This window comes from Pan troglodytes, chromosome 5 (genome assembly GCF_028858775.2).
Source record: "Pan troglodytes isolate AG18354 chromosome 5, NHGRI_mPanTro3-v2.0_pri, whole genome shotgun sequence".
Classification (NCBI taxonomy): domain Eukaryota; kingdom Metazoa; phylum Chordata; class Mammalia; order Primates; family Hominidae; genus Pan; species Pan troglodytes.
Window position 1 is genome coordinate 47,788,870 of NC_072403.2, and position 27,977 is coordinate 47,816,846.

General features: G+C 47.3%; 2 protein-coding genes across 2 annotated transcripts; one reads left to right on the forward strand and one right to left on the reverse strand.

Annotated features, from left to right (window-relative positions):
• Positions 1-452: 452 nt before the first annotated feature.
• On the reverse strand, positions 453-15,886 carry MED20 (mediator complex subunit 20). The gene is given in 4 exon segments (NM_001246490.1): positions 453-2,385; positions 4,380-4,633; positions 11,908-12,062; positions 15,804-15,886. Coding segments are annotated over 4 exon segments (639 nt in total). The 5' UTR covers positions 15,818-15,886; the 3' UTR covers positions 453-2,169.
• On the forward strand, positions 15,869-27,907 carry BYSL (bystin like). The gene is made up of 7 exons (XM_016955476.3): positions 15,869-16,629; positions 22,192-22,354; positions 24,953-25,091; positions 25,456-25,589; positions 26,257-26,417; positions 26,589-26,691; positions 27,222-27,907. Exons 1-7 carry the CDS (start codon positions 16,362-16,364, stop codon positions 27,565-27,567), a joined length of 1,314 nt encoding a protein of 437 aa, XP_016810965.1. The 5' UTR covers positions 15,869-16,361; the 3' UTR covers positions 27,568-27,907.
• Positions 27,908-27,977: the final 70 nt, after the last annotated feature.

The following is a 27,977-nucleotide window of genomic DNA, read 5'->3' on the forward strand; positions in this document are numbered from 1 at the left end:
ATGGAGAAAGCCCATCTCTACTAAAAGTACAAAATTAACTGTGCATGCCTGTAATCCCAGCTACTCAGGAGGCTGAGGCAGGAGAATCGCTTGAACCCGGGAAGCGGAGGTTGTGGTGAGCCGAGATTGTACCATTGCACTCTAGCCTGGGCAACAAGAGCAAAACTCCATCTCAAAAAGTAATAATAATAATAAAAAAACAAAATAAAAGCCAAGTGTAGTTAGGGATTTTATACTGCTTTTTAGCTTTTAGGGAACAGAGTCCCTCCTTATGATGCACAAGTCTAGAGAGTCTACATTTACCACAATCAACTTCTGGAGATTTTCAGGAAATGCATTGTGTTCAAAATGCTGCCTATGCATTGTTTCATTCCATAAAAGCTGCAGCCTACAGAAAAATACAAATAAATAAACCTGGACGAGAGCAAATGTAAATCAGGAGGCCAAAAAGGTAAGATCTGTGCATTTTATTTTTGTAAACAATATCTAAAACATACCTCAATATAAAAAACCAGAAACAAAATAACAAAAACAGGGGGTGAGAACAAAAAATACAGATGACAGGTTCTGTAGTTATGGTACTGAATTGAGCTTCCTGTCAGCCAAAACTAGAAGGGAAACATGACCACCACCTGACTTGTTGCAGAGGCTTTAGATCTGAGCACTTGGATCTGAAAACAGTTTCTCTTTAGATGCCTTCAAATAAGGGACAGTATCCTTGATGACAATACAGTACATACATTCACAATTCTCCAAGACCATCTCTGTGTATATCAAGGTTAACCTGGATGAATATTTCTGCAGCAGGCATGGGGTAGGCAGGCAATATGACCAAATATGTAGTTTGGAGGCTCAAATGAAACAGGAGAAAGAGCTCAGGCAACCATGAAGCATGGTGCAGGTATCAGGGTCAAGTATTCTAACCCTAAGATCAGGGTGCATGAGAACTGGAGAGGCCTCAATACTGAGACTTAGACGAAAGGTGTGGAATTAACTTCCTAGTGTGACTAATCCAACTTAGCTCAAAGTGGCTCTGAGATCAGCCCTTCTCTCAAGTCAACTCATAAACAAATGCTTTAGTTACAGGAGGTATTAACTGCAAAATAACAGCCAAAAGCATTCCTGGGCACGTCCATTGAGCTCCATGTAACAGAAGCCATTAACTGCGTCTCAGCAACCAAATTCTCTTTCATCTTGTAGTCACAGAATCCCTGAGTTTTAACTCAGCACATGACTGCCCAGATAAGAGGTTCTATGTCCCAGCATCTCTTTCAGCAAAGTGTGGCCACAGTGATTTGAGCAATGCTCAGTCATATCTTTTTTTTAAAAACTGCTCTTTTCTCTCTTTCCCCAGTGGAATGCAGATATGGAGCTGATGAGTCTGCTTTGATCTTATGGGTAAGAAAACATACTGGGAATGGCTGAATAAGACAGAAGGAAACAAAGTTCCTGATAACCTTGTAGAGTTAAATCTGCCCTAGACCATCTGATTACCTCTCTATTATTAGGTGAGAAAAAAACAAACTTCGATCTTATAGCAGTTTAGCCTGTGGCTTAACATATTTCACAACAGAAGGGAAAGATGTCAGAAGGAGATTTCAAAGGACTCAGGCAACACCCTAGGAAAGTCAATTCGCAAATCACTTCAGCAAACAGGTCAGAAAATAGTAACTATCAAACCAGTTGTGCCTTCTACTCCATCTCTAGGATAGAAGCCCAGCCACATCCTCTGAGGGAAGGAAGAGGCTCTTATTACAGCACAATCCAAACATAAAATGCAGCATGTTCACCATCAGCCTGGGACAAATCCTTAATAGTTGGGGATACGGACTATTTCCCCCACCAGTACCAGGCAGGGACATTCCTGTCCTACCTTTCCCCTAAAGGAGGCAGGGTCCAAACTTCTCCACTCTTCATAATTACCATTCTTGAGGACAGGCCAAATCCAGTAAGGCACGGAGTAAAACAGCTGATGGGGGGCTATGTGTGAGAGTCAGGGGGTTGGGGAGGGGACTCAGCCCCAGAACAAAAGCCACAGCTGGGAACCAGAGAAGGAGAGTAGAGTCCATGTCTACCCTGGGTTTCTGGGGTCCAGGGACCTGAAAGTCAGCACCTGCTCCTCCTGTGGAGTACCCCTGGTGACAGAGCTCAGCTGGCAGCTGCTCATCACTAACGAATCCCAGCCACTGGCACCTGCTGCTGCTTGCGGATCTTGTTGAAGAGTTCCATGTACTGGACCATGGTATCTGCTGGGCCGTAGACCGCATCATGTCTGTTCCCAAACACTGCGGGAGCCCCTGGTGTGTGGCTGCCTAGAAAACTCTGTAGGAACTCGAGCAGCAGACTCCAGCAGTCACTAGCTACCACACAGGGGCCATACTCCACCTGGGAACCAAAAGCACAGAGAATGAGGGTGAATGAAGGCTAAGACAAGGTCTGCTTCTCTTGTACCTCCTGCCTCCTGCTCCCATCTTCCCCAACCCCGAGCTAAAGACACACACCTCCTAGCACAGTATTGGTCCACAGGAAACATTCAACCTAAACACTGGGCTCAATACCCAGCATCTTTAGGCATCTTTGACCTTCTCATCCTGGAGCTGTGCCAACCCGCAGCCCTCCCAGAGGACCCAGAAGCAGATCTGGGCCCCTTTTGATGATCTCAGGACTGTGTTGTCCCTGCTATGCTGGGTAAAGATTCAAGGAGAGCTCAAGAAAATTCTAAGAGACACAACAAAGCGAAAGAGAAGGAAAATGTGTGTGGGGGTGGTAAGTAGAGAGTAGAGTGGACACATATGCTCATGAGTTTTTTTCAAGACCAAATTTTACTCCCTAGGTAGAACCAACCTGGGTTCTGACCCTAAGAAAGAATTTCCCAAATAGTGTGTCATGGGCCAAAAAATATACATCTTAGGTTTTCTCCTTCTGCTCTCTTAATTTTTTACTGGAGAGATGGCAGGGCAAAATTACTGGCAACCCTAAGGAGAAATAAGTAAAGAAACAGGTGGAGTGTGTTTCTACTACAAGATTAGAAATGTGGAGGATAAACAGCGGGTCCTCAGTGGGTCTCAGCAAATCCAAGGTCTATCACAAGCCGAAAGGGTTAGGAAGTCTTGGTCCTAGAGGTTGCTGAGCAGAAACTACCACTAATGCCCTTTTCTCCAACTGGGATTCTTCCTAGACTTATCTATCCCCATGTCTCTACATTTTAAATCCCTACATAAATGTTGATCCTCAGGAAGCATCACAACCAAAGTCAGCAGTGTTCACACTGGCCTGAATTCCCAGAGCCAACTGCCTCTTTTATAGCATTTTCAGACTAACTTCAAAAAGAGTTTGTGTGTTTCAGCCTCACTCTTAATAAATAAATCACAAATTTTCAAAGGGTAGACCTGCAAGCTTACTTGTTTTCTTATCTCAGTGCTGGGCACATTATAGGTTGTGAACTTTCCCTGGTCCCAAAGAAGCCAGCCACTGCTACACTGCCACTCTCACTCCTTGTCACTATATATGTGTATGTATACACAGACACACACACACACTCTCTGTGTCACAGATGAAGTGATCTCACACACAAACACTCTTTCTACCATGAAAGAAAGCAGACAGCATGTCAAAAGGAAAAGCACATTTTTGCTTCCCAACCTATCTTAAAGCATACTGAGGAAAGGTATATGGGCATATGTGATTTAGGGCCCACCGCCAGAAAATTGTTCTAAGAGTTGTCCTGGTCTGCTCCAGAATTTCTTGTCATGGGCGACTGTCCCTCCATATCATAACTCACCTGCCTTCCTTGACTATCTTTTCCCTTCTCCAGCAAGCCACCTTTCCTACTGAAGCTTTCTGCTTGCTTTGAACCCAGCTTCCCGCTTCCTACTTCCCAGCTGTGTTAGAGAGTCTCTGAATAATTAAAGAAAGGATAAAAGATTCACGAAGAGGAAGCATAGATGCCTTGGAGTCAGGGATCAGGTAGGCATAAATATCTGTTTAAATTGAGGACTGGAGGCCAGGTGTGTTGGCTCATACCTGTAACCCCAGCACTTTGGGGGGCTGAGATGGGAGGATCAATTGATCCCAGGAGTCTGAGATCAGCCTGGGCAACATAGGGCAACATAGTAAGACCTCATTTCTACTAAAAAAAAAAAAATTTAATTCGGTGGGTGTAGTCCCAGGTACTTGGGAGACTGAGGCGGAAGGATCACTTGAGCCCTGGAGGTCGAGGCTACAGTGTGCCAAGATTGTGCCATTGCATTCCAGCCTGGGTGACAGAACAAGACTCTGTCTCAAAAAAAAAAAAAAAGAGAAGAACTGGAAAATCTTCAGAGCCCTTTGCTAAGCAGCCCCCTCAGAACATCCTGCTCCTATTTTCACCAAGGTCTTACCTCCACAGAGATGCCCCGGGCACTGGGCCCCATTGTGACCGTGCCCACCTTCACCAGGAAGTCACAGTACTGGTACCGGGTGCCCCGGGTCTCAATCTTGCTGGCCTTAGCACTCTGGAAAAAGCCCTTGAGCTTCACCATAAGCACATCAAAGTTGGTGTCAGCAATAAGGCAAGGGCCATTCTCAAAGAGGGCGAAACAGCTCAATGGGTACTCTGAGTTGTGCATCACATACATCAGCTTCCCGGTCTGACCTGCAAGGGACAGAGATCCTATTCATCATCAAGACTTTCACTGGCAAACCCCAGAGTAGAGTCAAATGACTCCCCCCGGAATGAGGCCAGACAGCAATCTGGCACTACCTCAGCAGTTCTTGGTTGGGGGTGAGGGGAATCCTCTCACTGACAGCCTTTTCTAGAAAGGTAGGGGGAAATAGCAGGAGAGGCAGCATGTGGTAAAACCACCCTGCTCTACAGAAAACAGTGAGGGGCACACAGGGAACTTTAATAGTGTTGATCATGTTTTAATTCTTAAGTTGAGTGGTGGGCTCACAGATGGTCTATATGTAAAGTCTAACTCCCACAGACTTTACGTATAATCTTTTGTATATTATCATATATTACATAAGTAAAATGAAAGTAACAGCATTTGGGCATGCCAAAGGAAGTAGCTGCTCCCTTCTTCTGCACACTCCTCCTCACCTTAGCCTCCTCCCTCTTTGAGATCTAGTAAATGGTCCTATGGAAGCAGCAAAGGGGAGTGTCTGAGCATAAGCAGGGAAAGGTAGATGGGATCCAAGCTGTGATAGGTCTTATCTACCATGCCTCAAGAAGTTTAGACTGTATCCTGAAACCAATGGCAAACCGTTGGAGAATTTTTAGAAGTCTAGCCAACTTGGGAAGCAAGCAGCACACTACAGCAGAGAGACCTCAGGATCTGGATTAGAAGATCAACTTTCAAGCCCCAGCTCACCCCTTCCAGTCTCTAAAATATGAGTTTTCTCATTTATTTCCATAGGCTATTTGCAATAAAAATGGAAAGCTATACACATTTAGTTAAGTAGAAAACAGAAGAAGGCAGGGCTGGGCACAGTGGCTCCCACCCATAATCCCAACACTTTGGGAGGCTGAGGCGGGTGGATCACTTGAGGTCAGGAGTTCCAGACCGGCCTGACCAACATGGTGAAAACATGTCTCTACTAAAAATACAAAAATTTTCTGGGTGTGGCGGTGCACGCCTGTAATCCCAGCTACTGGGGAGGCTGAGGCACGAGAATCACCTGAACCCAGGAGGCAGAGGTTGCAGTGAGTTGAGATCGTGTCACTGCACTCCAGCCTGGGCAACAGAGCAATACTCTATCTCCAAAAAAAAAAAGAAAAAAAAAGGTAAAAACTGGAAAGCAAGATTCCTCTTTCATATGCTACAAGAATTAATGGATAGACTGCCACAATCCCACATGCTTATTACATACATAAGCCATTCCCAACACTTTTCGTAGGGCTTAAGAGATGTACAAGCAGAGGACTTAGCCCCTGACTTCAAGAAGCTGACAATCAGGCTGGGCGCAGTGGCTCACACCTGTAATCCCAGCACTTTGGGAGGCCAAGGTGGGTGGATCACTTGAGGTCAGGAGTTCGAGACCAGTCTGGCCAACATGGTAAAACCTCGTCTCTACTAAAAACACAGAAATTAGCCAGGCATGGTGGCATGCGCCTGTAATCCCAGCTACTCGGGAGGCTGAGGCAGAAGAAGCGCTTGAACCCAAGAGGCAGAGGTTGCAGTGAGCCGAGATCGTGCCACTGCACTCCAGCCTGGGTGACAGCGAGACTCCATCTCAAAAAAAAAAAAAAAAGCTGACAATCTCATGAGAGAGATAGGCTAAAAACTTTTTTTTTTTTTGAGACAGAGTCTCACTCTGTCGCCCAGGCTGTAGTGCAATGGCACAATCTTGGCTCACTGCAACCTCCACCTCTTAGGTTCAAGTGATTCTCTTGCCTCAGCCTCCTGAGTAGCTGGGATTATAGGTGTGCGCCACCACACCTGGCTAATTTTTGTATTTTTAGTAGAGACGGGGTTTCACCATGTTGGCCAGGCTGGTCTTGAACTCCTGACCTCAGGTGATCTGCCCGCCTCAGCCTCCGAAAGGGCTGGGATTCCAGGCATGAGCCGCCACGCCCAGCTGAGATAGGCTAAAAACTTTTTGAAAGACCACAAAATAAAACAAGTTATTACCGAGGAAAGACCACACGTCTTTCGGAAAAAGGAAAGACTTCAGGATAGGAAAAGATTAAAATGAACAAGTCAGCAGGAAAAAAAAGTAGGATTTGTACTGCAATATGAAGAGAAGGTAGGATCCAGCCACACAAAGGAAAGAAGACATTCTAGACAGGGGTAAGAGTGTGCGACTGAAAAGGGTGCAAGGGCGGCGAGAGCAGAGGTCATATGGCTTCCCTATACAGGCTGCTGTGCGTGAACACAGCAGGCTCTGCACAGATCCTCCAGGCCACATCCCTCCTCCTGACTGCTTGCTGACAATTCACACCTGTCACCTCATTCTAAATCCAGTTCCAAACTTCTCGACTCTGAAGAAAAAAATCCATCCAAAGCCGACCTCGTCATTCTGTTCTGTCTACTCACTGTAATTGCATACTTTATTCATACTATATGAGTCTACAAGTGTTACTGCCTTGGAAATATCTTAAAAGTCAACTAAGGGGTGTGTGTGTGCGCTTAATGAAGAAGGCACTTCTAGTTGTTATAGACAATAACATTTTCCTTTTCTTCTTTTTTTTTTTTGAGACACGGTGTTGCTCTGTCACCTAGGCTGGAGTGTAGTGGCATGAACACAGCTCACTGAAGCCTCAACCTCCTGAGCCCAAGCAATCCTTCTGCCTCAGCATCCCATGTAGCTGGGACCACCATGCCCACTTTTTTTTTTTTTTTTTTTTTTTTTGTAAAGATGAGGCCTTACCATCTTGCCTAGGCTGGTCTCAAACTCCTAGGCTCAAGCAATCCTCTCACCTCTACCTCCCAAAGTGCTGGGATTCACAGGTATGAGCCACTGCACTCAGCTGACCATAGTACTTTTTTTTTTTTTTTTTTTTGGAGATGGAGTCTAGCTCTGTTGTCCGGGCTGGAGTGCAATGGCATGATCTGGGCTCACTGCAGCCTCTGCCTCCCAAGTTCAAACGATTCTCCTGCCTCAGACTCCTGAGTAGCTGGGATTACAGGTGCCTGCCACCATGCCTGGCTAATATTTGTATTTTTAGTAGAGACAGGGTTTCCCCATGTTGACCAGGCTGGTCTCAAGCTCCTGACCTCAGGTGATCTGCCCGCCTCGGCCTCCCAAAATGCTGGGATTCCAGGCATGAGCCACCGCGCCCAGCTGACAATCGTATTTTCTATCACAGCAAAATCCTTTCATGTCTGTACCACCTTGTGAAGCAAGCAGAACCAGGTTTACTATCCCCTTTCTAAAGATGAGGAAAATGAAGCTAATTGGATCCCAGAGCAGCAGCAGTAGCAGAACCACCTGGGAACTTATTAGAAATGCAAATTACAGCCAGGGCGCTCATGCCTGTAATCTCAACACTTCAGGAGGCCAAGGCGGGGAAGATCGCTTGAGCCCAGGAGTTTGAGACCAGCCTGGGCAACATAGGGAGACCTTGACTCTACAAAAAAAAATCAAAAAGTTAGCCAGGTATAGTGGCACACACCTGTGGCCCCAGCTATTTAGGATGCTGGGGCTGAAGGATCACTTGAGCCCGGCAGGTCGAGGCAATAGTGAGCTATGATCATGCCATTTCACTCCAGCCTGGGTGACAGAAAGAGACCCTGTCTCAAAAAAAAAAAAAAAGGTGGGGGGAAATGCAAATTATTGTCTACTCTCCTCCAAACTACTAAGTCAGAAACTTTGGCGTGGGGTCTAGCAATCTGTGTGGTAACAAGCCTTTCAGATGATGCTAATGCTGGTCAAGTGTGAGAATCACTGATCTAAAGGCACAGAGCCAGTAACCAGCAAAACTGAAGCTCTAATCCAGGCATGCTCACCCCAAGTTTATTGCTCTTTCCTGCCTGCCATGAAGGTGTTCTGTCTCCCCAACTAGACTGTGGCTTCTTGAAAGTGAGGGCCTGCTCAGCCCACACCAGGTAGTTTCACTAGAAGTCATATGCCATCTCATATCTATATCCAAATGTTTTATTACCCAAATGCTTTTGTAATTATCTCTTGATTCTTACTTCCTTCATATTGAAGGTAACACAAATGGTAACTTCAATTTTATCAACGATGATAAAAGAGCTCAGTACAACTCTTAGCTACTTAAATATTACTTTAAATATTACATGACAGGCTGGGTGCAGTGGCTCATGCCTGTAATCCCAGCACTTTGGGAGGCCAAGGTGGGCGGATCACAAGGTCAGGAGTTCAAGACCAGCCTGGCCAACATGGTGAAACCCCATCTCTACTAAAAATACAAAAATGAGCCAGGCGTGGTGGAGCGCACCTGTAGTCCCAGCTACTCGGGAGGCTGAGACAGGAGAATTGCTTGAACTTGGGAGGTGGAGGTTGCAGTGAGATGAGACTGTGCCATTGCACTCCAGCCTGGGCAACAAGAACAAAACTCCGTCTCAAAAAAAAAATTACATGACAATCTCAGTTCTAAATGCTTTGCATGTATTAACTTACTTAGCACAACATGAGGAGAGAAGTACTATGATTATCTTCATTTTATAGATGAGAGAACTGTACTGGGAAGAGTCCAAAAAGAGCCCATGTCAGATAGTTTTGGTACAAGAAATGTATACGGGGAACAAATACACGGGTTGGAAGAAAGGCAAAACCAAACAGGATGGTGGGACAACCCAAAGATTAGCAACACAGGAAAATACTACCATCCCTAGGGCTAGAGGGAAAAAAAAATATGTGCTGTTGTCGGAGGCAGGAATGAGGGCTGCCTAGCAGAAGCTAGAACCAAGGAGGTGAAGACACAGCCATGGCTAGAGACACTGCCCAGAGCAGAGGGAGAGGAACACTGTGGGCTTCCTTTCTCCCATCCTCTAATCTTCTCCGGTGCCTCTCAATAACCAAAGCTAACTAGTAGAGAGCCTGGAAAATACAGCTTACAGGGCAACTGCAGGAAATGGATCTAAGGGAAACAGGTACATGAGTGGCATGGAAACAGTAACAGATAGGTTGTGGGAGTTACCTACAGGTACACAGTTAGAATGTGGCAAAGCCAGGACTCAGGACTCTGGCTCCCCAGTGATAAACACTGTGCTATGGAACTATTCAAGGTTAAGTTACTGCAGAGCCAAGACTAAGAGAAACAAGTTCCCTAACTCATATCCAAAGAGTCTCTCTCATTGCCTAAGGCCAGGAGTTAGAGTTTGCAGTGAGCTATGATCATGCTACTGTACAGCTGGGCAACGAAGTGAGACTCTCACTCTAAAAAGAAAAAAAAAAAATCCTCTCTCCTTCTCAGCCATCATCCCCCATCATCCACACCCCATCTCATCACTCAATACACTAAAAAGAACAATTGATTTATGCTAATGAGGAGGTCAAGGCCAATGGTTAGGTGTAAGAAAACGGGAACTCTATAAACACAAACTTCTAGAAACCCTAAAGCTCTAAAAGAATAATAAACAAAGACTTCTGGGCCTAAAACAAGTCTTTCTCAAATTTCAGAGTGCATAAGGATTGTCTGGATTGTTAAATGTAGATTATGTGGCCTACAGCAGCAGTCAATCAGTAAACAGGGCCAGGAAATCTGCAACTCTAACAAGTATCCCAGGTGATTCTGACATGGTTAGTCAGTGATTAACCCTGAGAAACACTGCTTTTAGAAACTGCACAAAACAAAAAGCACTCAAAGAACACAAGGGCCAGGTATGGTGGCTCATGCCTGTCATCTCAGCACTTTGGGAGGCCTATGTTGGCAGATCCCTTGAGCTCAGGAGTTTGACACCAGCTACTTGAGAGGCTGAGGTGGGAGGATGGCTTGTGGCTAGGAGTTTGAGATCAATTTGGGCAGCATAGTAAGACACTCCCATGACCACACCCAAAAGTAAAAAAATCAGCCAGGCATGGTGGCACATGCCTGTAGTTTCATCTACTCAGGAGGCTAAGGTGGGAGGATCAACTGACCCCAGGAATTTGAGGCTGCAGTGAGCTATGAGACACCAAAGCACTTCAGCCTGGGCAACAGAGCAAGACTCTATCTCTTAAAAACACACACACACGCCGGGCGCGGTGGCTCACGCCTATAATCCCAGCACTTTGGGAGGCCGAGGCGGGTGGATCACAAGGTCAGGAGATCAAGACCATCCTGGCTAACACGGTGAAACCCCGTCTCTACTAAAAATACAAAAAATTAGCCCAGCGTAGTGGCGGGTGCCTGTAGTCCCAGCTACTTGGGAGACTGAGGCAGGAGAATGGCGTGAACCCTGGAGGCGGAGCTTGCAGTGAGCCGAGATTGCGCCACTGCACTCCAGCCTGGGCGACAGAGCCAGACTCCGTCTCAAAACACACACACACACACACACACACACACACACACACACATAAATACTCACAAAGAAATTTTGGGTTGTAATGGATATGTTTAGTACCTTGGTTTTGGTGATAGTATTATAGGTGTATGCATATATCCAAACTCATTAAGATGTATGCATTAGATGTGTACAACTACTTGTGTATCAACTATACCTCAATAAAGCTTTAGCCAGGAGTGGTGGCTCATACCTATAATCCCAGTACTTTGGGAAGCTGAGGCCAGATAATCCCTTGAGGCCAGGAATTCAAAACCAGCCTGGTCAACATAGGGAGACCCTGTCTCTACAAAAAATTTAAAATATTAGCCAGGCGTGGTGGCTCATGCCTGTGGTCTCAGCTACTCAGGAGGCCAAGGTGGAAGGATCACTTGAGCCCAAGGGTCGAGGCTGCAGTCAGTGAGCTGTGATCATGCCACTGCACTCCAGCCTGGGAGACTGAGCAAAACCCTATCTCAAAAAAATAAATAAAATAAAATAAAATAAAGTGGCCGGGCACGGTGGCTCATGCCTGTAATCCCAGCACTTTGGGAGGCCGAGGTGGGCAGATCACCTGAGGTCGGGAGTTCGAGATCAGCCTGACCCACACAGAGAAACCCCATATCTACCAAAAATACAAAATTAGCCGGGCTTGGTGGCGCATACCTATAATCCCAGCTACCTGGGAAGGCTGAGGCAGGAGAATCACTTGAACCTGGGAGGTGGAGGTTGCAGTGAGCTGAGATTGCACCATTGCACTCCAGCCTGGGCAACAAGAGCAAAGCTCCATCTCAAAAAAATAAAATAAAATAAAATAAAGCTTTCAAAGGCCCTATTCTAAGAGATAAAGAACCAAGAATTAATGACGTCAAAAACACATCTCGCCACATGTTTAAGAATACCACCCTTAGCAGAAAAGCAGAAAGACTTCAATTAACTCAAATGTCTATTAACTCCAAGCCTGGTTCCAGCCATCCTACAGACCCATCTCACTGACCTTGGCTGCCAAGGGTAGAGGCGGCCGTATGGTAAGTCTCACAGTCCACACAAAATGTTCCTTGCTTCTCTGCCCCAAGCATCTCCAATTTCCGGGTAAGGAGCTCTACGGTTTGCTGAACACTCTTGCCCTCGGCCACAGGCATCTGGGACACACTGGAAAGGAGAGCACCAAATCATCAGTTATCCAGAGACACATGTGTGCTCACTGAGCCATTCACTCGCCCACAGCATCACAGCTCATCAGGGCCAAAAGTTATCTTGGAAATTACCTACCCTGACCGTCTCCCAATCCCTGCAACTTTATTATTTTTTTTAATTAAAAAAAAATTTTTTTGGCCAGGCGTGGTGGCTCATGCCTGTAATACCAGCACTTTGGGAGGTCAAGGCGGGTGGATCACGAACTCAGGAGTTCAAGACAAGCCTGGCCAACATGGTGAAACCCCGTCTCTACTAAAAATACAAAAATTAGCTGGGCGTGGTAGCGGACGCCTGTAATCCCAACTACGTGGGAGGCTCAGGCAGGAGAATCATTTGAACCCGGGAGGCCGAGACTGCAGTAAGCCGAGATTGCGCCCTTGCACTCCAGCCTGGGCGACAGGGCGAGACGCCATCTTAAAAAAAAAAAAAAATTTAAGACCAGTCAAGTGCAGTAGTTAGAGTGAGGAAGAGTAGAACAAGGAGTCCAATCTGTAACTGAACGTGAACAATCAATTAAGATAACTCATTACACTTGGACCAGTCCCCCATTGTAAAGACAAGGAATAGAGGACCACAGTCCCTGAGAGCCCCTCTAAGAACTGGAGCACAGTTCTCAGGATTCTCGCACCAGGGCAATGAACTTCCTATCACAGGGCGTTCTCAAGTGTGGCATGCCAAAGATTCTAGATGACACACAGACTGAGAATTCAATAATGCTGAGTCATATAATGAAAAAGGGATTCCTTTTGCAACTCTTTCAGTTCTGACTACATCAAGGGAAAAGTCTCCGTTTGGGTTAACATGTTTTTACCAACTCTGTGAACTTGAGCTGTTCAGCACAGTAGCCCAGAGCCACAGGTGGCTGGGACTAGTGTATTGGACACTGTTGTTAGAGAACATTTCCATCATCACAGAAAGTGCTATTCAACAGCCCTAGGAACAAAAAAAGAAAAGCAGTCTTCAAGTTTATAATCTTTGGGAATGAGAGGCAACAGTATTCACAAAAATTGAATCAAAAGAATGGAACAAAACAAAAAAAAAACGTTATTTCTAAGGTTTCCTCCTATGGTGAGTGAACCTCTTATGGTGGCTTCCCCTTTAGAGTGGTAGGTAACCAACTGCCAACCAACAACGTGCCAGACTGCATCCTAAGGCCTTTAGATGAATTAACTCTCCAAATCCTCACGATAGTCCTATGAAGGTGTGTTATTTATCAACTTGTTACAAATGAGGAAACTGCCGGGCGTGGTGGCTCACGCCTGTAATCCCAGCACTTTGGGAGGCCGAGGTGGGCGGATCACTTGAGGTCAGGAGTTCGAGACCAGCCTAGCCAACATGGTGAAACCCTGTCTCTACCAAAAATACAAAACTTAGCCAGGCATGGTGGTGTGCACCTGTAATCCCAGCTACATGGGAGGCTGAGGCAGGAGAATCACTTGAAACCAGGAGGCGGAGGTTGCAGTGAGCCAAGATCGCACCACTGCCCTCCAGCCTGGACAACAAGAGCGAAACTCCATCTCAAAAAGAAAAAAAAAAAAGAGGAAACTTGGCCAGGCACGGTGGCTCACGCCTGTAATCCCAGCACTTTGGGAGGCCAAGGCGGGCAGATCACGAGGTCAGGAGATCAAGACCATCCTGGCTAACACGGTGAAACCCCGTCTCTACCAAAAATACAAAAAAATTAGCCAGGCATGGTGGTGGGCGCCTGTAGTCCCAGCTACTCGGGAGGCTGAGGCAGGAGAATGGCATGAACCCGGGAGGCGGAGCTTGCAGTGAGCCGAGATCACGCCACTGCACTCCAGCCTGGGCAACAGAGTGAGACTCTGCCTCAAAAAAAAAAAAGAGGAAACTTAAGTACAGCACAAAGAGGTTAAATAACTTGCACTAGGTCACACAGTTAATGGGTGGTACACTCAAGACTCAAAGCCCAGCAACCTGGCTTGATGTCCATGCTCTTAACCACTAACTAGACTGCCTGTATAAGGATGTAGTGCCTGTTAAAACATTAAGGAAAAGATCAATTAAAAAATTAATAAACAATAGTACAAGCAGTACTTAGCTATATAGAAATCAAGAAACCAGTCATAGATGACATTGCTTTATGATCAACTAAATGAATCTATTAAGGTAGAGTCCTTCTGTTGCTAAAAATTGTCACTACTCTATCAGAAAAAACACTGATAAACGATGTTGCTAATGTGCCTTATTTTGAAATACAAAAGAATCCCTAAACTGACGCTACAAGTGACAGAAGTCCTAGGATTCTGAAAACGTTGATAAGGGGGCCAACAGAGAGCCCTTTTCCTGGAGCTGCCTTCTCCATTTAAAGAGCAGGGGTGGCTGGGCACGGTGGCTCATGTCTATAACGCCAAATACTTTGGGAGACCAAAGCAGGAGGCTCGCTTGAGTTCAGGAATTCAAGACCTGCATGTACAAAACAGCAAGACCCCATTTCTATTTCTTTAAAAAAAAGAAAGAGCAAGGGTTCCAGGGTTCTACGCTGCATCCTTTCCATTTCCATTCCTCACATATCTTGCTTCCATTAAGGAACACAGGAGGATCGTGTCAATCGTAGGAAGCAAGAGTGTAATCACTGAGAAACCTGCAAGAACCTGGGCTACCAGGAGGAAAAGTATTTCCCCTACACATGCTTTTGTATGAGAAGCCTATATCCACTGGCTTCAAATATCCTGGCCTCCGGGTTTCTCCCACGGGAAAAATGCTCACGTCTACTGAGATAAGAAAAAAATGTTCTGGGACCTGGCACCTTACAACTAACGCCTCCACGAGCACTGGACCCATACCTTTCCCTGCCACCTCATCTTCTTTCAACTGAGACTTAAAACATATGAAAGATAAAAACTCCATTGAAACTAGACCAACCATGGAATTAAACATAGTGGGAAACGGGTCCTAAAGAGATAAAGTGCCTGGAACCATGATCTCCTTATTATCAATACCCTCTTTTTTCCTCTAGACCCAAGATCTTAAAATGAGCAAATTAGAAACAGACACAAGCGGGTCTAACTGTATTTGATGGCTGAGGGAAGAGCAGGCGAAAATCTTAAAAAATACTATCTCCTGATTGCTTATGGCCCACTCCCTCCAACCCTGTCTGCAGGTGGGTCATAGTCCAAAGACCCTATTTCCAACCCTGAGGTCCCACTGCAGGCAGTACTGTGGCCTCACGGGAAGGAAGATGTATCCAGAAGAGAATGAGGTATACAACCATTGATAGGTTCCTGGGATAAAAAGTTTGCTTTGTCGACACCAGCGTGGCCAATATGGTGAAACCCCATTTCTACTAAAAATACAAAAAGTAATCGGGCGTGGTGGCGGGCGCCTGTAGTCCCAGCTACTCGGGACTACAGGAGAATCGCTTGAACCCAAGAGGCGGAGTGTTGCAGTGAGCCAAGATCGTTCCACTGCACTCCAGTCTGGCGACAGGGCGAGACTCCGTCTTAAAAAACAAAACAAAACAAAACAAAAACCTTTGCTTTCCCGCCTTCCAAGAGGAAGGGGCGCATCTCTGAGGAAACAAGCCCGGGGAACCCGCAGCCCGCACGGCATCCTCTCATCCACACAACCCGAGGATATCTCCCTCAGCTCCCAGAGGACGGCGGACCATGGTCAAGGTCCTCTTTCCGGCCTTTCACAACTCCAAGCCCCGCCCCACAAAACCCCCTGCAGTCCTACCAAGTCACTCCCATGGCGTCGGGCCAGGAAGGTGGCAGAATCACACAGTAGAAACGCAGGGTTCCCTGTCCGCCCACAGAAACTGCTTCAGTTCCCCAACACAACCTTCTGTCTCAGAAGGGACTCCGGAAATACGTAAAAACAGAGCGCCGGGTTCACGCCTTCCCCAAGGAATGGGGCGTGTCTCGGCACCCCTCGGTGACGCCTCCACTGACATCATCTGCGGATTCCCGCCCCGAGGTTTCTAAATCCAGACATTCCCGTTTGGCTGAGCACTCTAGGCCTACATCCATGAAGCTAGGAGAGCGACACTCAAAGACTGCACTATTGAGAGAAGCTAACGTTAAAGGCAGTGAATATATTCGGGAGTCCAGCTCCGGAAAACGGGAGCTCTTTTAGTGGGAGGGGCGGCGCTGATGGCGCTTCTGGCCTCCGAATGCTAGGGGGCACTGTGATCGCCGGGCGGCCTCTTGGGCGCTGGGAGTCCACCGCGCAAGCGCATCCTGGCCTTTCTTCAGTCCCCACGTGCGATCCTTCCCGGCAACTTTTTCGAGAAAAATGCCCAAATTCAAGGCGGCCCGTGGGGTCGGGGGTCAGGAAAAACATGCGCCCCTGGCCGATCAGATCCTGGCTGGGAATGCGGTGCGGGCGGGGGTCCGGGAGAAGCGGCGGGGTCGCGGGACCGGAGAAGCGGAGGAAGAGTATGTGGGGCCCCGGCTGAGCCGACGGATTTTGCAGCAAGCACGGCAGCAACAGGAGGAACTCGAGGCCGAGCATGGGACTGGGGACAAGCCCGCGGCGCCGCGGGAACGCACCACGCGGCTGGGTGAGTGTCTGGGATGAGGTCCGAGGAAGACAGTGGCCAGTAGTGGGGCGGGGTGGACAGCTAAAAAGTGTCTGGCAGGGGAATTGCTTCGAGTCAACAACGGGTCCCGTATTACACTTGCAAAGGAGACTGAACCCTGTCTAGAGCCCTCCGCGCCCACTCCTAGTTTTAGGCACTCCCTTCTAGACACGCCCGAAGTTAGGCCAACAGTAATCGATCGTGCCACTAAGTGCTCCTAGCATGTATCCATTGGTTTTGTAAATATTTATGGGATACCCACTACGAGCTTTGCGCTATGCTCGGAATTCTATCGAATGTTTGGGTACAGAAGTAAACAACACAGGCACGTCTAACTTAAGGACCTTACAGTCAAGCCCAGCAGAGAGGCAATTAAGTAGACTCTTAGAATAATATATTTCCATGATAAAGTATCGTTTCCCTGGTAACAATAGCATTGGTCTTGAGAAGCTTCTCCGATTGCAGCAGGACCTTTAAGCTGAGAACTGAAAAACGAATGGGAAGTGTTATGAGCAGAAAACACATTGTTTAGCAGCCAAAGAGCGAGAGAGATGAATTGAAAGACGTCTGATGTTTTCTCACTAGGGAGGGAGTGTTGACCTCTGAGGTGCTTCATCCGTTTCTCAGATCTCATCTAAAGCAATATTTGACACAATTGAATAGTGGCCTTCTGGCCACAGTATCCTTACTTGGGTTCTAAGACATCAACACTCCTGTTTTACTGCCACCTCACTTCTCAGTATCCTTGGCTGACTCTTATTGCAACCTCTTCTCCTCAGTCCTCTGACCTCTTCAAATATTCTCTGGTGCTGGCAAGTTTCATGGTTTAAATACCATCCTTGAGTGACTACTCCTAACTTTATAGTCTAGCCCTGATCTCTTCCATGAAATCCAGATTCTTATATTCAACTGCCTATTTGGCATCTCCAATTTGAAATCTAACAGACAGCTCAAATTTAACATGTACAAAACAGAAATCCTGACCTTCCCTCCAAACCTGCTTCTCTCACCATTGCCTTCCCTGTCTCAGTTAGTAGCATTTCATTTGCTCAAGATAAACTTTAGACTCCTCTCTCTCCCTGCCCCCACCATCTCCTCTCTCTGTCTCTCCCTCCCCACATCTGATCTGTAAGGAAATTCTGATGACTTTGCCTTCAAAGTGTATCCAAAATGAGACCACTTTTCACCGCTTTGGAACACCATCCTGTCGTAGCCACCACAATCTCTCACCTGGATTATCACAGTAGCCTCCTCTTTAGTATCTCATATTCTCCGTTTTTTCTTTTTTTCTTTTTTTTTGAGACAGAGTCTCTCGCTCTGTCACCCAGGATAGAGTGCGGTGGCACAATCATAGCTAACTGCAGCCTCAATCTCCTGGGCTCCAGCCGTCTTTCCACCTCAGCCTCCCACATAGCTGGGACCACAGGTGTGTGCCACCATGTCCAACTAATTCTTTTTTTTTTTTTTTTTTTGAGACGGAGTCGTTCTGTCGCCCAGGCTGTAGTGCAGTGGTGCAATCTTGGCTCACTGCAACCTCTGCCACCTAGGTCCAAGCAATTCTTCTGCCTCAGCCTTCTGAGTAGCTGAGATTACAGGCGTGAGCCATCACATCCAGTTAATTTTTGTATTTTCAGTAGAGATGGGGTTTCACCATGTTGGCCAGGCTGGTCTTGAACTCCTGACTTCAGGTCATCGTCCACCTCTGCCTCCCAAAATGCTGGGATTACAGGCGTGAGCCACCGCACCCGGCCGCTAATTATTTAATTATTTGTAGAGATGAGGTCTCACAGTGGTGCCCAGTTTGGTCTCAAACTCCTGGGCTCAAACGACCCTCCCTGCCTTGGCCTCCCAAAGTGCTGGGATTACAGGTGTGAGCTACTGCACCCTGCCGTGTCTCGTACTCTCTACAAAGCACTCACAGGTGGGGGATTACAATGGTCTACAATGCACTATATGATCTGCCTCCTTTGCCAGTCTGACCTCTTCTACTGCTTTCCTCTTTGCCCATTCCACTCCACCTATTTAGGCTTCATTGTGCCTTAAACGTGGGAAATTAGGGGGTTTGGCCTGGTTGTTCCTTCTCTCTGGGATAGTTTGTTCTCATACACTTGTAGGGTTACTTTCTCAGAGAGGCCTCTCCACTCCATTTAACATTGCAGCACTCTACTCCATCTCCATACTCCCAGCATTTCTGCCCTATCTTTTTTTCATAGTACTTATCTTTTTTTTTTTTTGAGACAGAGTCTCGCTCCGTCACCCAGGCTGAGTGCAATACCACGATCTTGGCTCACTGCAACCTCCACCTCCCGGGTTCAAGCGATTCTCCTGCCTCAGCCTCCCAAGTAGCTGGGATTACAGGCGCCCGCCACCACACCCAGCTAATTTTTTTTTTTTTTTTTTGTATTTTTAGTAGAGATGGGGATTTCGCTATGTTGGCCAGCCTGGTCTCAAACTCCTGACCTCAGGTGATCCACCCGCCTCGGCCTCCCGAAGTGCTGGGATTACAGGCATGAGCCACTGCACCCAGCCCATAGTACTTATCTTTTAACCCAATATATTTATATGTTTATTTATGTCGGTCTCTTCCATTTAGACAGGATTGGGTGCGTTCAGGGTGGTATGGTCGTAGACTATCTCCTCCAATTAGAATGTAAGCTGTATAGAACAAAGTCTTTTGGTTTCTGTTGTTCATGGATATATTGCCAGCACCCCGAACAGTGCCTCACATATAGTAGGTGCTTGGTGTTTGCTGAATGACTGGGTTAATCGGTAATGAATGATGGTCAGGTAGGTGGGAGCCAAGCCTACAAAAGATTTTAAAACCATCCTAACAGCAGTGGGAAGAATGGGAAGCTACTGGAGAATTTTAAGGACAGGGCTGATCAAATCAAATATGTGTTTCTGGAAGGTGACCGTCTGCAGAGTGGAAGATGAGTTGGAGGGAAGCAAGGTCAGAAACATAGAGACCAGTGGGCGACTGTTGAATAAATCCAGGCAAGAGATGATGCTGATCTAGGCTTAGATGGGGCTGTGAAGCATGTGAGAGACAGTCTATGAGGTAAAATTGAATATGATTTAGTAATTGATTGGGTGTTGAGGGTGAGGGCAGGGGATGAGGCAAGAGTACCTCCCAGGCTTAGCATTGGGTGGACGATGGTGCCGTTTACTGAGCTGTGGATGGTTAGCAGTGTAGACCTAGGAGGGAAAGAAAATTAGTTTAGTTGATAACTGGTGAGATTTGAGGTGCCTGTGAGTCATCCAAGAGCAGCTTACAGGAGACACCTGGAGTTAGGGTCTGGCGCTAAGGAGAACCACCTACAAAGTACAAATTTGGGGGACCTTTGGAACGTGGAGACAAAATGTCTGTTCCCCCTTATTTAGTGTTTATCACACACTGCCTTTGTTGTTAATGACCTGTTGATACGTAGCATTATAGCTCCCCACTTGGATTATTAGACCCCTTTCCAGATGCCCAGACATGTAGCCTTCCAAAAACGGAAGTTATTTAAATGGACTAACTTCATTTTTTTTTTTTTTTTTTTTTTTAAGACGGAGTCTCGCTCTGTCGCCCAGGCTGGAGTGCAGTGGCGCAATCTTGGCTCACTGCAAGCTCCGCCTTCCGGGTTCACACCATTCTCCTGCCTCAGCCTCCCGAGTAGCTGGGACTACAGGCGCCTGCCACCACACCCAGCTAATTTTTTGTATTTTTAGTAGAGACGGGGTTTCACCGTGTTAGCCAGGATGGTCTCAGTCTCCTGACCTCGTGATCCGCCCGCCTTGGTCTCTCTAAGTGCTGGGATTACAGGCGTGAGCCACCGCGCCCGGCCTATTTATTTTTATTTATTTATTTTTTTTTTTTTTTGAGACAGAGTTTTGCTGTTGTTGCCCAGGCTGGAGTGCAGTGGCGCGATCTCAGCTCACCTCACCTCAACCTCCGCCTCCCGGGTTCAAGCGATTCTCATGCCTCAGCCTTCCCAAGTAGCTGGGATTATAGGCATGCGCCACCAAGCCCGGCTAATTTTGTATTTTTAGTAGAGACGGGGCTTATCCCTGTTAGTCAGGCTGGTCTCGAACTCCCAATCTCATGATCCACCCGCCTTGGTCTCCCAAAATGGTGGGATTACAGGCGTGAGCCACCACGCCCAGCCAACTTCATGTATTTAAATGGACTGGTGGATTGAAATCTGAACTCTACTGCCTGAATTTAAAGGCCCTGCAGTCTGGCTTCACCTTTCCCACATACCTAGCATTATTTATTGCTATTGCCTAGGAGACTCTTATATCCAAGCCTTATTTTCTCCACGTCTGGAACACACTCCTTCTGCTCCCAAACTGCCCATCCAGCGCCTAACTGTCCTCACCACTCATCCTTTAAGTGCATATGTTGTCTCTACTACTCATTGTGGCATATAATCAAACCCGAATATGTGTAGAATAGTGGTGAAGAATGCAGTCTAGACCCAGACTACCTGTCTTGGGCAAATTACCCAGCTTCTCAGTGCTTCAATGTCCTCGTTTGAAACTGGGTGTAGTAATAGTATCCACTTCTTGGGTTTATTCTTATTTCTTTATTTATTTGCCATTGTTCCATAAGAAGGTTTATTTTATTTTTTTTAATTTTATATATATTTTTTGAGACGGAGTCTCGCTTTGTCGCCAGGCTGGAGTGCAGTGGCGTGACCTTGGCTCACTGCAACCTCCACCTCCTGGGTTCAAGTGATTCTCCTGCCTCAGCCTTCCAGATAGCTGGGACTACAGGCGCCCACCACCACGCCCAGCTAATTTTTGTATTTTTAGTAGAGATGGGGTTTCACCATGTTGACCAGGGTGGTTTCGATCTCTTGACCTCGTGATCTGCCTGCCTCGGCCTCCCAAAGTGCTGGGATTACAGGCGTGAGCCACCGTGCCCGGCCACTTCTTGGGTTTATAAGGATTAAACAGTTAACATGGGTATAGTGTTTAGAAGTTCCTTCTACAGGCCGGGAACAGTGGCTCACGCCCTGTAATCCCAGCATTTTGGGAGGCCAAGGCGGGCGGATCATGAGGTCAAGAGATCGAGACCATTCTGGTCAACATGGTGAAACCCCAACTCTACTAAAAATACAAAAAATTAGCCGGGCTGGTGGCTTATGCCTGTAGTCCCAGCTGCTTGGGAGGCTGAGGCAGGAGAATGGCATGAACCCGGGAGGCGGAGCTTGCAGTGAGCTGAGATCGAGCCACTGCACTCCAGTGTGGGTGACAGAGCAAGACTCCATTTCAAAAAAAAAAAAAAAGTTCCTTCTACATAACTGAGTATGGTATGTTAACTATTATTTATGGCCATTGCTTTTCTTATTGTTTCCTGTGTATACATTTTGTTTCTCAAGCATGATTGCAAGCCCCTGGGGACAGGGAGCTAATGCATGCCTCATTTGTTTCACTGCACATACCTGCGTCTATCACAACCACATGTGAGGCCTGTACTACGTAATGGCTAAAGTTAAACTGACGAAATCCCTCAGCTACCTTTTGCTGTGCTCATCCATTTAGTCTCCCCTCTTCTAGGTCCAAGAATGCCTCAGGATGGATCAGATGACGAGGACGAGGAGTGGCCCACCCTGGAGAAGGCTGCCACAATGACAGCAGCGGGCCACCATGCAGAGGTGGTTGTGGACCCTGAGGATGAGCGTGCCATAGAGATGTTCATGAACAAGAACCCTCCTGCCAGGTAGGCCTGGGGATTTGGGATAATGAGTCCTTGTAGAAAGTTCCCACAGGAAAACAAGTTCCCTGGCAGACTTATGATTCCCTACCTTTGGAAAGGGCCCTGGAGTTGCTAGTTGTAGGGGACCACCTTGACAAAACTGGCCCATCCTCAAAGGACCACTGTGAGTAGGAATGACCCAGCCTCAAAAAACATTGTGTCCTTCTGGCCATTTGTTGTACAACTGCCCAATTGCCAGGGAAACAGTTCCAGGCCCCTTTTACACCTCTGGGGAGAGCCATCCTATTGCATTTGGTTTTGGTATTCTTAGTTTTTTTAGCGGTAAGCTCAACTTCCTTGGACAAGTCTTCATATCCTAAGCTTCATTTAAGCCAAGGTTTTTCAACCTCAGCATTATTGACATTTTGGGCTGGGTAATTTTGTGTGTGTGTGGAGGCTGTCCTGTGCAGTGTAGGAGGTTTAGTAGATATCTCTGATCTCTACTTCTAGACTCCAGTAGCAACCTTCCCCCAGTTGTGAAAACCAAAAATGACATCAGACATTGCCAAATGTCCTCTGGGAGGCAAGACTGCCCCTAGTTAGGACCACTAATTTATTCCCATCTATAATAAATGCTAGCTCCAAAACATGCAGGCATTTAGACTGCCTGTGGTCAAACTCCTGAGCCCATAAATTTTGGCCCTTGGGAGTGGAGTCTAGGATAAGGGTCCTCAACCAGTTCATTCTGACCCTGTGATATTAACATAATGGTGTCCCTGATACTTTAGGCTGTTTTGGGCTAATGCATCTCATTGCTAATCATACTATAAAAGGACAGGGAGGCTGATAAATTCTGTGGCAGCTTATTTGAAAATGCAGAATGAAGAAATGAAAATGAGCCCCTCTCCCAGATTGATGCCTAACAGTTGAAATACATGTCATAAAGTATGTACTTGGGCTTGTCCCCCCAGAAAGCCTCTCAGGTTCTCACTCAGCACCTCATAACTCCTACTTCACTGATAATGCTGACCAATTTAGCAGAATGCTTTTCCAGCTTGTAGTAAATAGAGTAGACAAGCTCCTTGAAGTAATCAGAACTCCTGGCAGTCATAAAAAATGATAGCTGGCATCTTCAGAAAGCAAGCCTAGATCCACATGAATTCAACAATCAGAGGCCATTTAGTTTGGGGGCACATTATAAGGTACTATAAAGCACCTTAACTTAAGACTTTCAAAAACCTGAGTTTGACTCTTACCCCCCACCTGACAGCTGTGAGGCCTTGGGTGAGTTATTAACCTGAGGCCCAGTTCCCATGTCTGCATAAGTTTCCGTGTCCTATAAGTGTTGCGCTGACTCTAGGACTGAAAAGTCCCAAACTCAGTGCCTGGCATTGAGTAGGACCTCAGAAAAGAGGAGCAGTTTGTTTTTGGTTTTGTTTTGTGACAGGATCTCACTCTGTCACCCACGCTGGAGGGCAGTGGCATGATCTCAGCTCACTGCAACCTCAGCCTCTCGAGTAGCTGGGATTACAGGCACGTACCACCACGCCTGGCTAATTTTTGTTTTATTAGTAGAGACAGGGTTTCACCATGTTGGCCAGGCTGGTCTCAAACTCCTGACCTCACGTGATCCACCTCCCTCAGCCTCCCAAAGTACTGGGATTACAAGCATGAGCCACTGCGCCCAACTGAGAAGCAGCTTTAAATACATTTCAGTCTGGGCATGGTAGCCCAGACCTGTAATCTTAGCACTTTGGGACGCCAAGGCAGGAGCCCAGGAGTGTGAGACCAGCCTGGGCAACATGGGGAGACCCCATCTCTACAGAAGAATAAAAAACTAGCTGGGCCTTGTACTATGTTCCTGTGGTCCCAGCTACTCGAGAGACTGAGGTGGGAAGATCGCTTGAGCCAGAGATATAGAGGCTGCAGTGAGCCATGATGGTGCCACTGCATGCCAACCTGGGCAACAGAGCTAGACTCTCTCTCAAAAAAAATAAATAAATACACTTCAGCAGCCTCTGAAGATGCTAGTATTATATGACAGCTCAAGGCGATGGTAATTCTGAATCATTAAGATAAGATTATGTTTGATACACCCAACAATACTCTGTTTAAGGAGGCTGAAAAGAATATAATCAGTCTTAGAAATATTTCCATAGATAACGCTTACTGTGTACTGACCATTCCAAGTAATGAACAGACATTAACTTATTTAATCCTTCCATTAATCTTTTAAGGTGGGTACCGTTATTATCCCTATTTTACAAATGAGGAAACAGAGGCATAGAGAGGTAAAGTAACATGCCCAAGATCATACCAGGGAGTGGGTGAGCCAGGATTTGAACCTGGGCAGACTGACTTCAGAGTTGAGGTTCATAATAACCTCCATACAACTGCTAGCTTTGTCCTAAATGGAATGACTTTCAGTTCCTTTGCACCCTGCAGTGATTCTGTCTGTGGTGGATGAATGGGCACAGAGAGAGAACTCTAAGCTGCATATCCCAGCAGGATCGCAGTATGGCGGTGCTCACAGGGGACTGTGGGGAGTCTGGAGCTTCCTGGACAGTGACCACAGTGCTCCTTGCCTCCTCTCTCCCCTCCCCTTGGCACTTCCCCTCTTAGGCGCACCCTGGCTGACATCATCATGGAGAAGCTGACTGAGAAGCAGACAGAGGTTGAGACAGTCATGTCAGAGGTGTCGGGCTTCCCTATGCCCCAGCTGGACCCCCGGGTCCTAGAAGTGTACAGGGGGGTCCGGGAGGTAAGAGCTGAGAGGGGAGCCATGGTGGAAGACCCCTTTGGGGGCTGTGGGCTCCTGCCACAGGCTTTTTTGCCTTTTGCCTGCATCGCATACTAAAGAAGTCATGGGAGTAGAAAACAGACCTAAGAGGCAGAGTGTGTGGGTTCAGATTCCTGCTCTGCTTGTAAATGACTTGGCATCCTTGGGTCGGTTACTGGAACTCTCACTGGTCATCTGTAAAATGAGCATAATAATGGCACCTCCTTATAGGTTATTGTGGGGATGCAATGAGTTAATATATTAAAAGCACCCAGACAAGTTCCTAGCCCACAGCAAGCTTGCCATATGTGGATGACAATGATTGTTTTACCTCCCTCATCCCTAGGTATTATCTAAGTACCGCAGTGGAAAACTGCCCAAGGCATTTAAGATCATCCCTGCACTCTCCAACTGGGAGCAAATCCTCTACGTCACAGAGCCGGAGGCCTGGACTGCAGCCGCCATGTACCAGGCCACCAGGTAGAGTAGCTGGGGGTTCGGGGGCCTTGGGTTTATAGGTGCAGGCTGAGTTTGGGACGGACAGGCTTTCCTTGCCTCTGGCCCCAGGGCATTTGAGCTTTGCCCCAGGGCCCTCTCTGTGCTACTTTATAGCATCATTTTTCTAGCTTTTCCTGTGTCATTTTTTGGGGCCAAGACCCAGTTAGCCAGTTAGGAACCCTCCGTGATGAATTTCTAGGGGAGAGGCTTTTATAGCTACTGGGATACAACTCTCTGTGATGAATTTCTAGGGGAGAGGCTTTTATAGCCACTGGGATACAACCCTGTAGCAGGACCCTCAGAAGTCTGTGACTGCCCAGGCATGCTCAGGGCCCTAGTGATAGCAGAATCGAGAGGAGTCGTGATAGCAAGAGGAAGGAGAGTAGCTGAGTAGCCATCAGTTTGCACGAGCTCTGGCTCTCCCACAGACAAACGGCGCTCCCCATTTGGGTATATCTCATTGCCCCTCCTATTCTCTCTCTAAGCTGATGGGTGTTGCATGCACACAGCTCCCACACATCCCCCACTGAAAGAAAGGTCCCATATTTTACTTTAAAACCTCTTGTATGCACTATCCATGGTGATATTTAATGGGCCGGGTCCAGACTGTCATGTGAGTTGGAAACTTCCCCCGCTTAACTCCCACTAGGATTTTTGCCTCTAACCTGAAGGAACGCATGGCCCAGCGCTTCTACAACCTTGTCCTGCTCCCTCGAGTACGAGATGACGTTGCTGAATACAAACGACTCAACTTCCATCTCTACATGGCTCTCAAGAAGGCCCTTTTCAAACCTGGAGCCTGGTTCAAAGGTGGGATCCCAGAGGCACGGAAGAAAGGGAAGGGCTGGAGCTTCTATGGGGAACACAGCAGGCCTGGTGTGGGAAATTGCTAGCTGTCCCTGGGCTGGGTGGGAATGCTTCCTGCTGTAACTCCTTTTTCTCATCCTGGGCTCACAGTGGCTGCCCTTTGACTCTCCCTAGGGATCCTGATTCCACTGTGCGAGTCTGGCACTTGTACCCTCCGGGAAGCCATCATTGTGGGTAGCATCATCACCAAGTGCTCCATCCCTGTGTTGCACTCCAGGTAGTATTGCTGGGGGTGGAAGGGGGCTGGTCAGTGGATATCCAGATAGTGGAACTGCCAGGACTTGGGAATGGGCAGAGTGGAGAAGGAGCTAAGGAAAGCCTTGGGTTTGTGCTTGTTTAAGCCAGTGAGTAGGTGTATCATTATCCCCCTAAATGTAAGTTGTGCAACAACAGGGCCCGAGTGCCTGGTATAAAGTAAGTTCTCAGTAAATAGATAAACAAATGAGTAGGAAACACAGGAAGAAAGTAGTTAGGGTGGAGACGTTGAGATGTTTGGACCATACTCTAGTTGGGTACTGAAACAAGCAGTCTATGCTAGAGATAGAGATTTGGGTGGATCCCTGTAGAGATGGTGACTGAGGTCAAGGGAGTATAATATGATTGGGTAGGTGAGAAGGTCCCTGGGGAATACCATAGTGTAAGGGCCAGCAGAGGGGAAGAAAAAAAGGGGAAAGCATAGAGGGAGAAGTAGGATCCTTCTTCCAATGTTTTCCCTGCTAACTCTACCCCACCTCCCTTTCCCACTAGTGCGGCCATGCTGAAAATTGCTGAGATGGAATACAGCGGTGCCAACAGCATCTTCCTGCGACTGCTGCTGGATAAGAAGTATGCACTGCCTTACCGGGTGCTGGATGCCCTAGTCTTCCACTTCCTGGGGTTCCGGACAGAGAAGCGTGAACTGCCTGTGCTGTGGCACCAGTGCCTCCTGACTTTGGTCCAGCGCTACAAGGCCGACTTGGCCACAGACCAGAAAGAGGCCCTCTTAGAACTGCTCCGGCTGCAGCCCCATCCACAGCTATCGCCCGAAATCAGGCGTGAGCTTCAGAGTGCAGTCCCCCGCGATGTGGAAGATGTTCCCATCACCATGGAGTGAGGAAAACAGTCAGCTGTCCTGGCCAAAGGGGTTTGGAAGGACACCAAGACCCCCGTTGGTGACTGAAGATGACACTGAGCCTTAATGGCTGAAGACCCAGATCAGGGCAGTGACAGATCACAGGGACATCTGTGGCTCCCAGTCCAGGACAGGAAGGACTGAGGGTCTGGCTGGTTCCCTCTTCCATTCTAGGCCCTTATCCCTGTTTAGTTCTGAGAGCCAACTTGAGATACCATACGCTAGCATTCCCAGTCCCCAGCTGGGGCTTGGTGTGAGTACTTTTTCTATGGCTATTGTGTCAGGTCACTGTGGATAAAGGCAAAGGCAGATATTTATTGAACCTCTGTGTTTGGTGTAGTCAATGGAGGTAGGCATTACTCCTGTTAGTATCTGGAGGACGGAGGACATTC

Excerpts from the sequence above, each read along its gene's own strand:
- BYSL (XM_016955476.3), top strand. The coding sequence starts at position 16,362 with ATGCCCAAATTCAAGGCGGCCCGTGGGGTCGGGGGTCAGGAAAAACAT. Across the intron at positions 22,355-24,952 it reads AACAAGAACCCTCCTGCCAG|GCGCACCCTGGCTGACATCA; the intron begins GTAGGCCTGGGG and ends TTCCCCTCTTAG. Across the intron at positions 25,092-25,455 it reads TGTACAGGGGGGTCCGGGAG|GTATTATCTAAGTACCGCAG; the intron begins GTAAGAGCTGAG and ends CCTCATCCCTAG.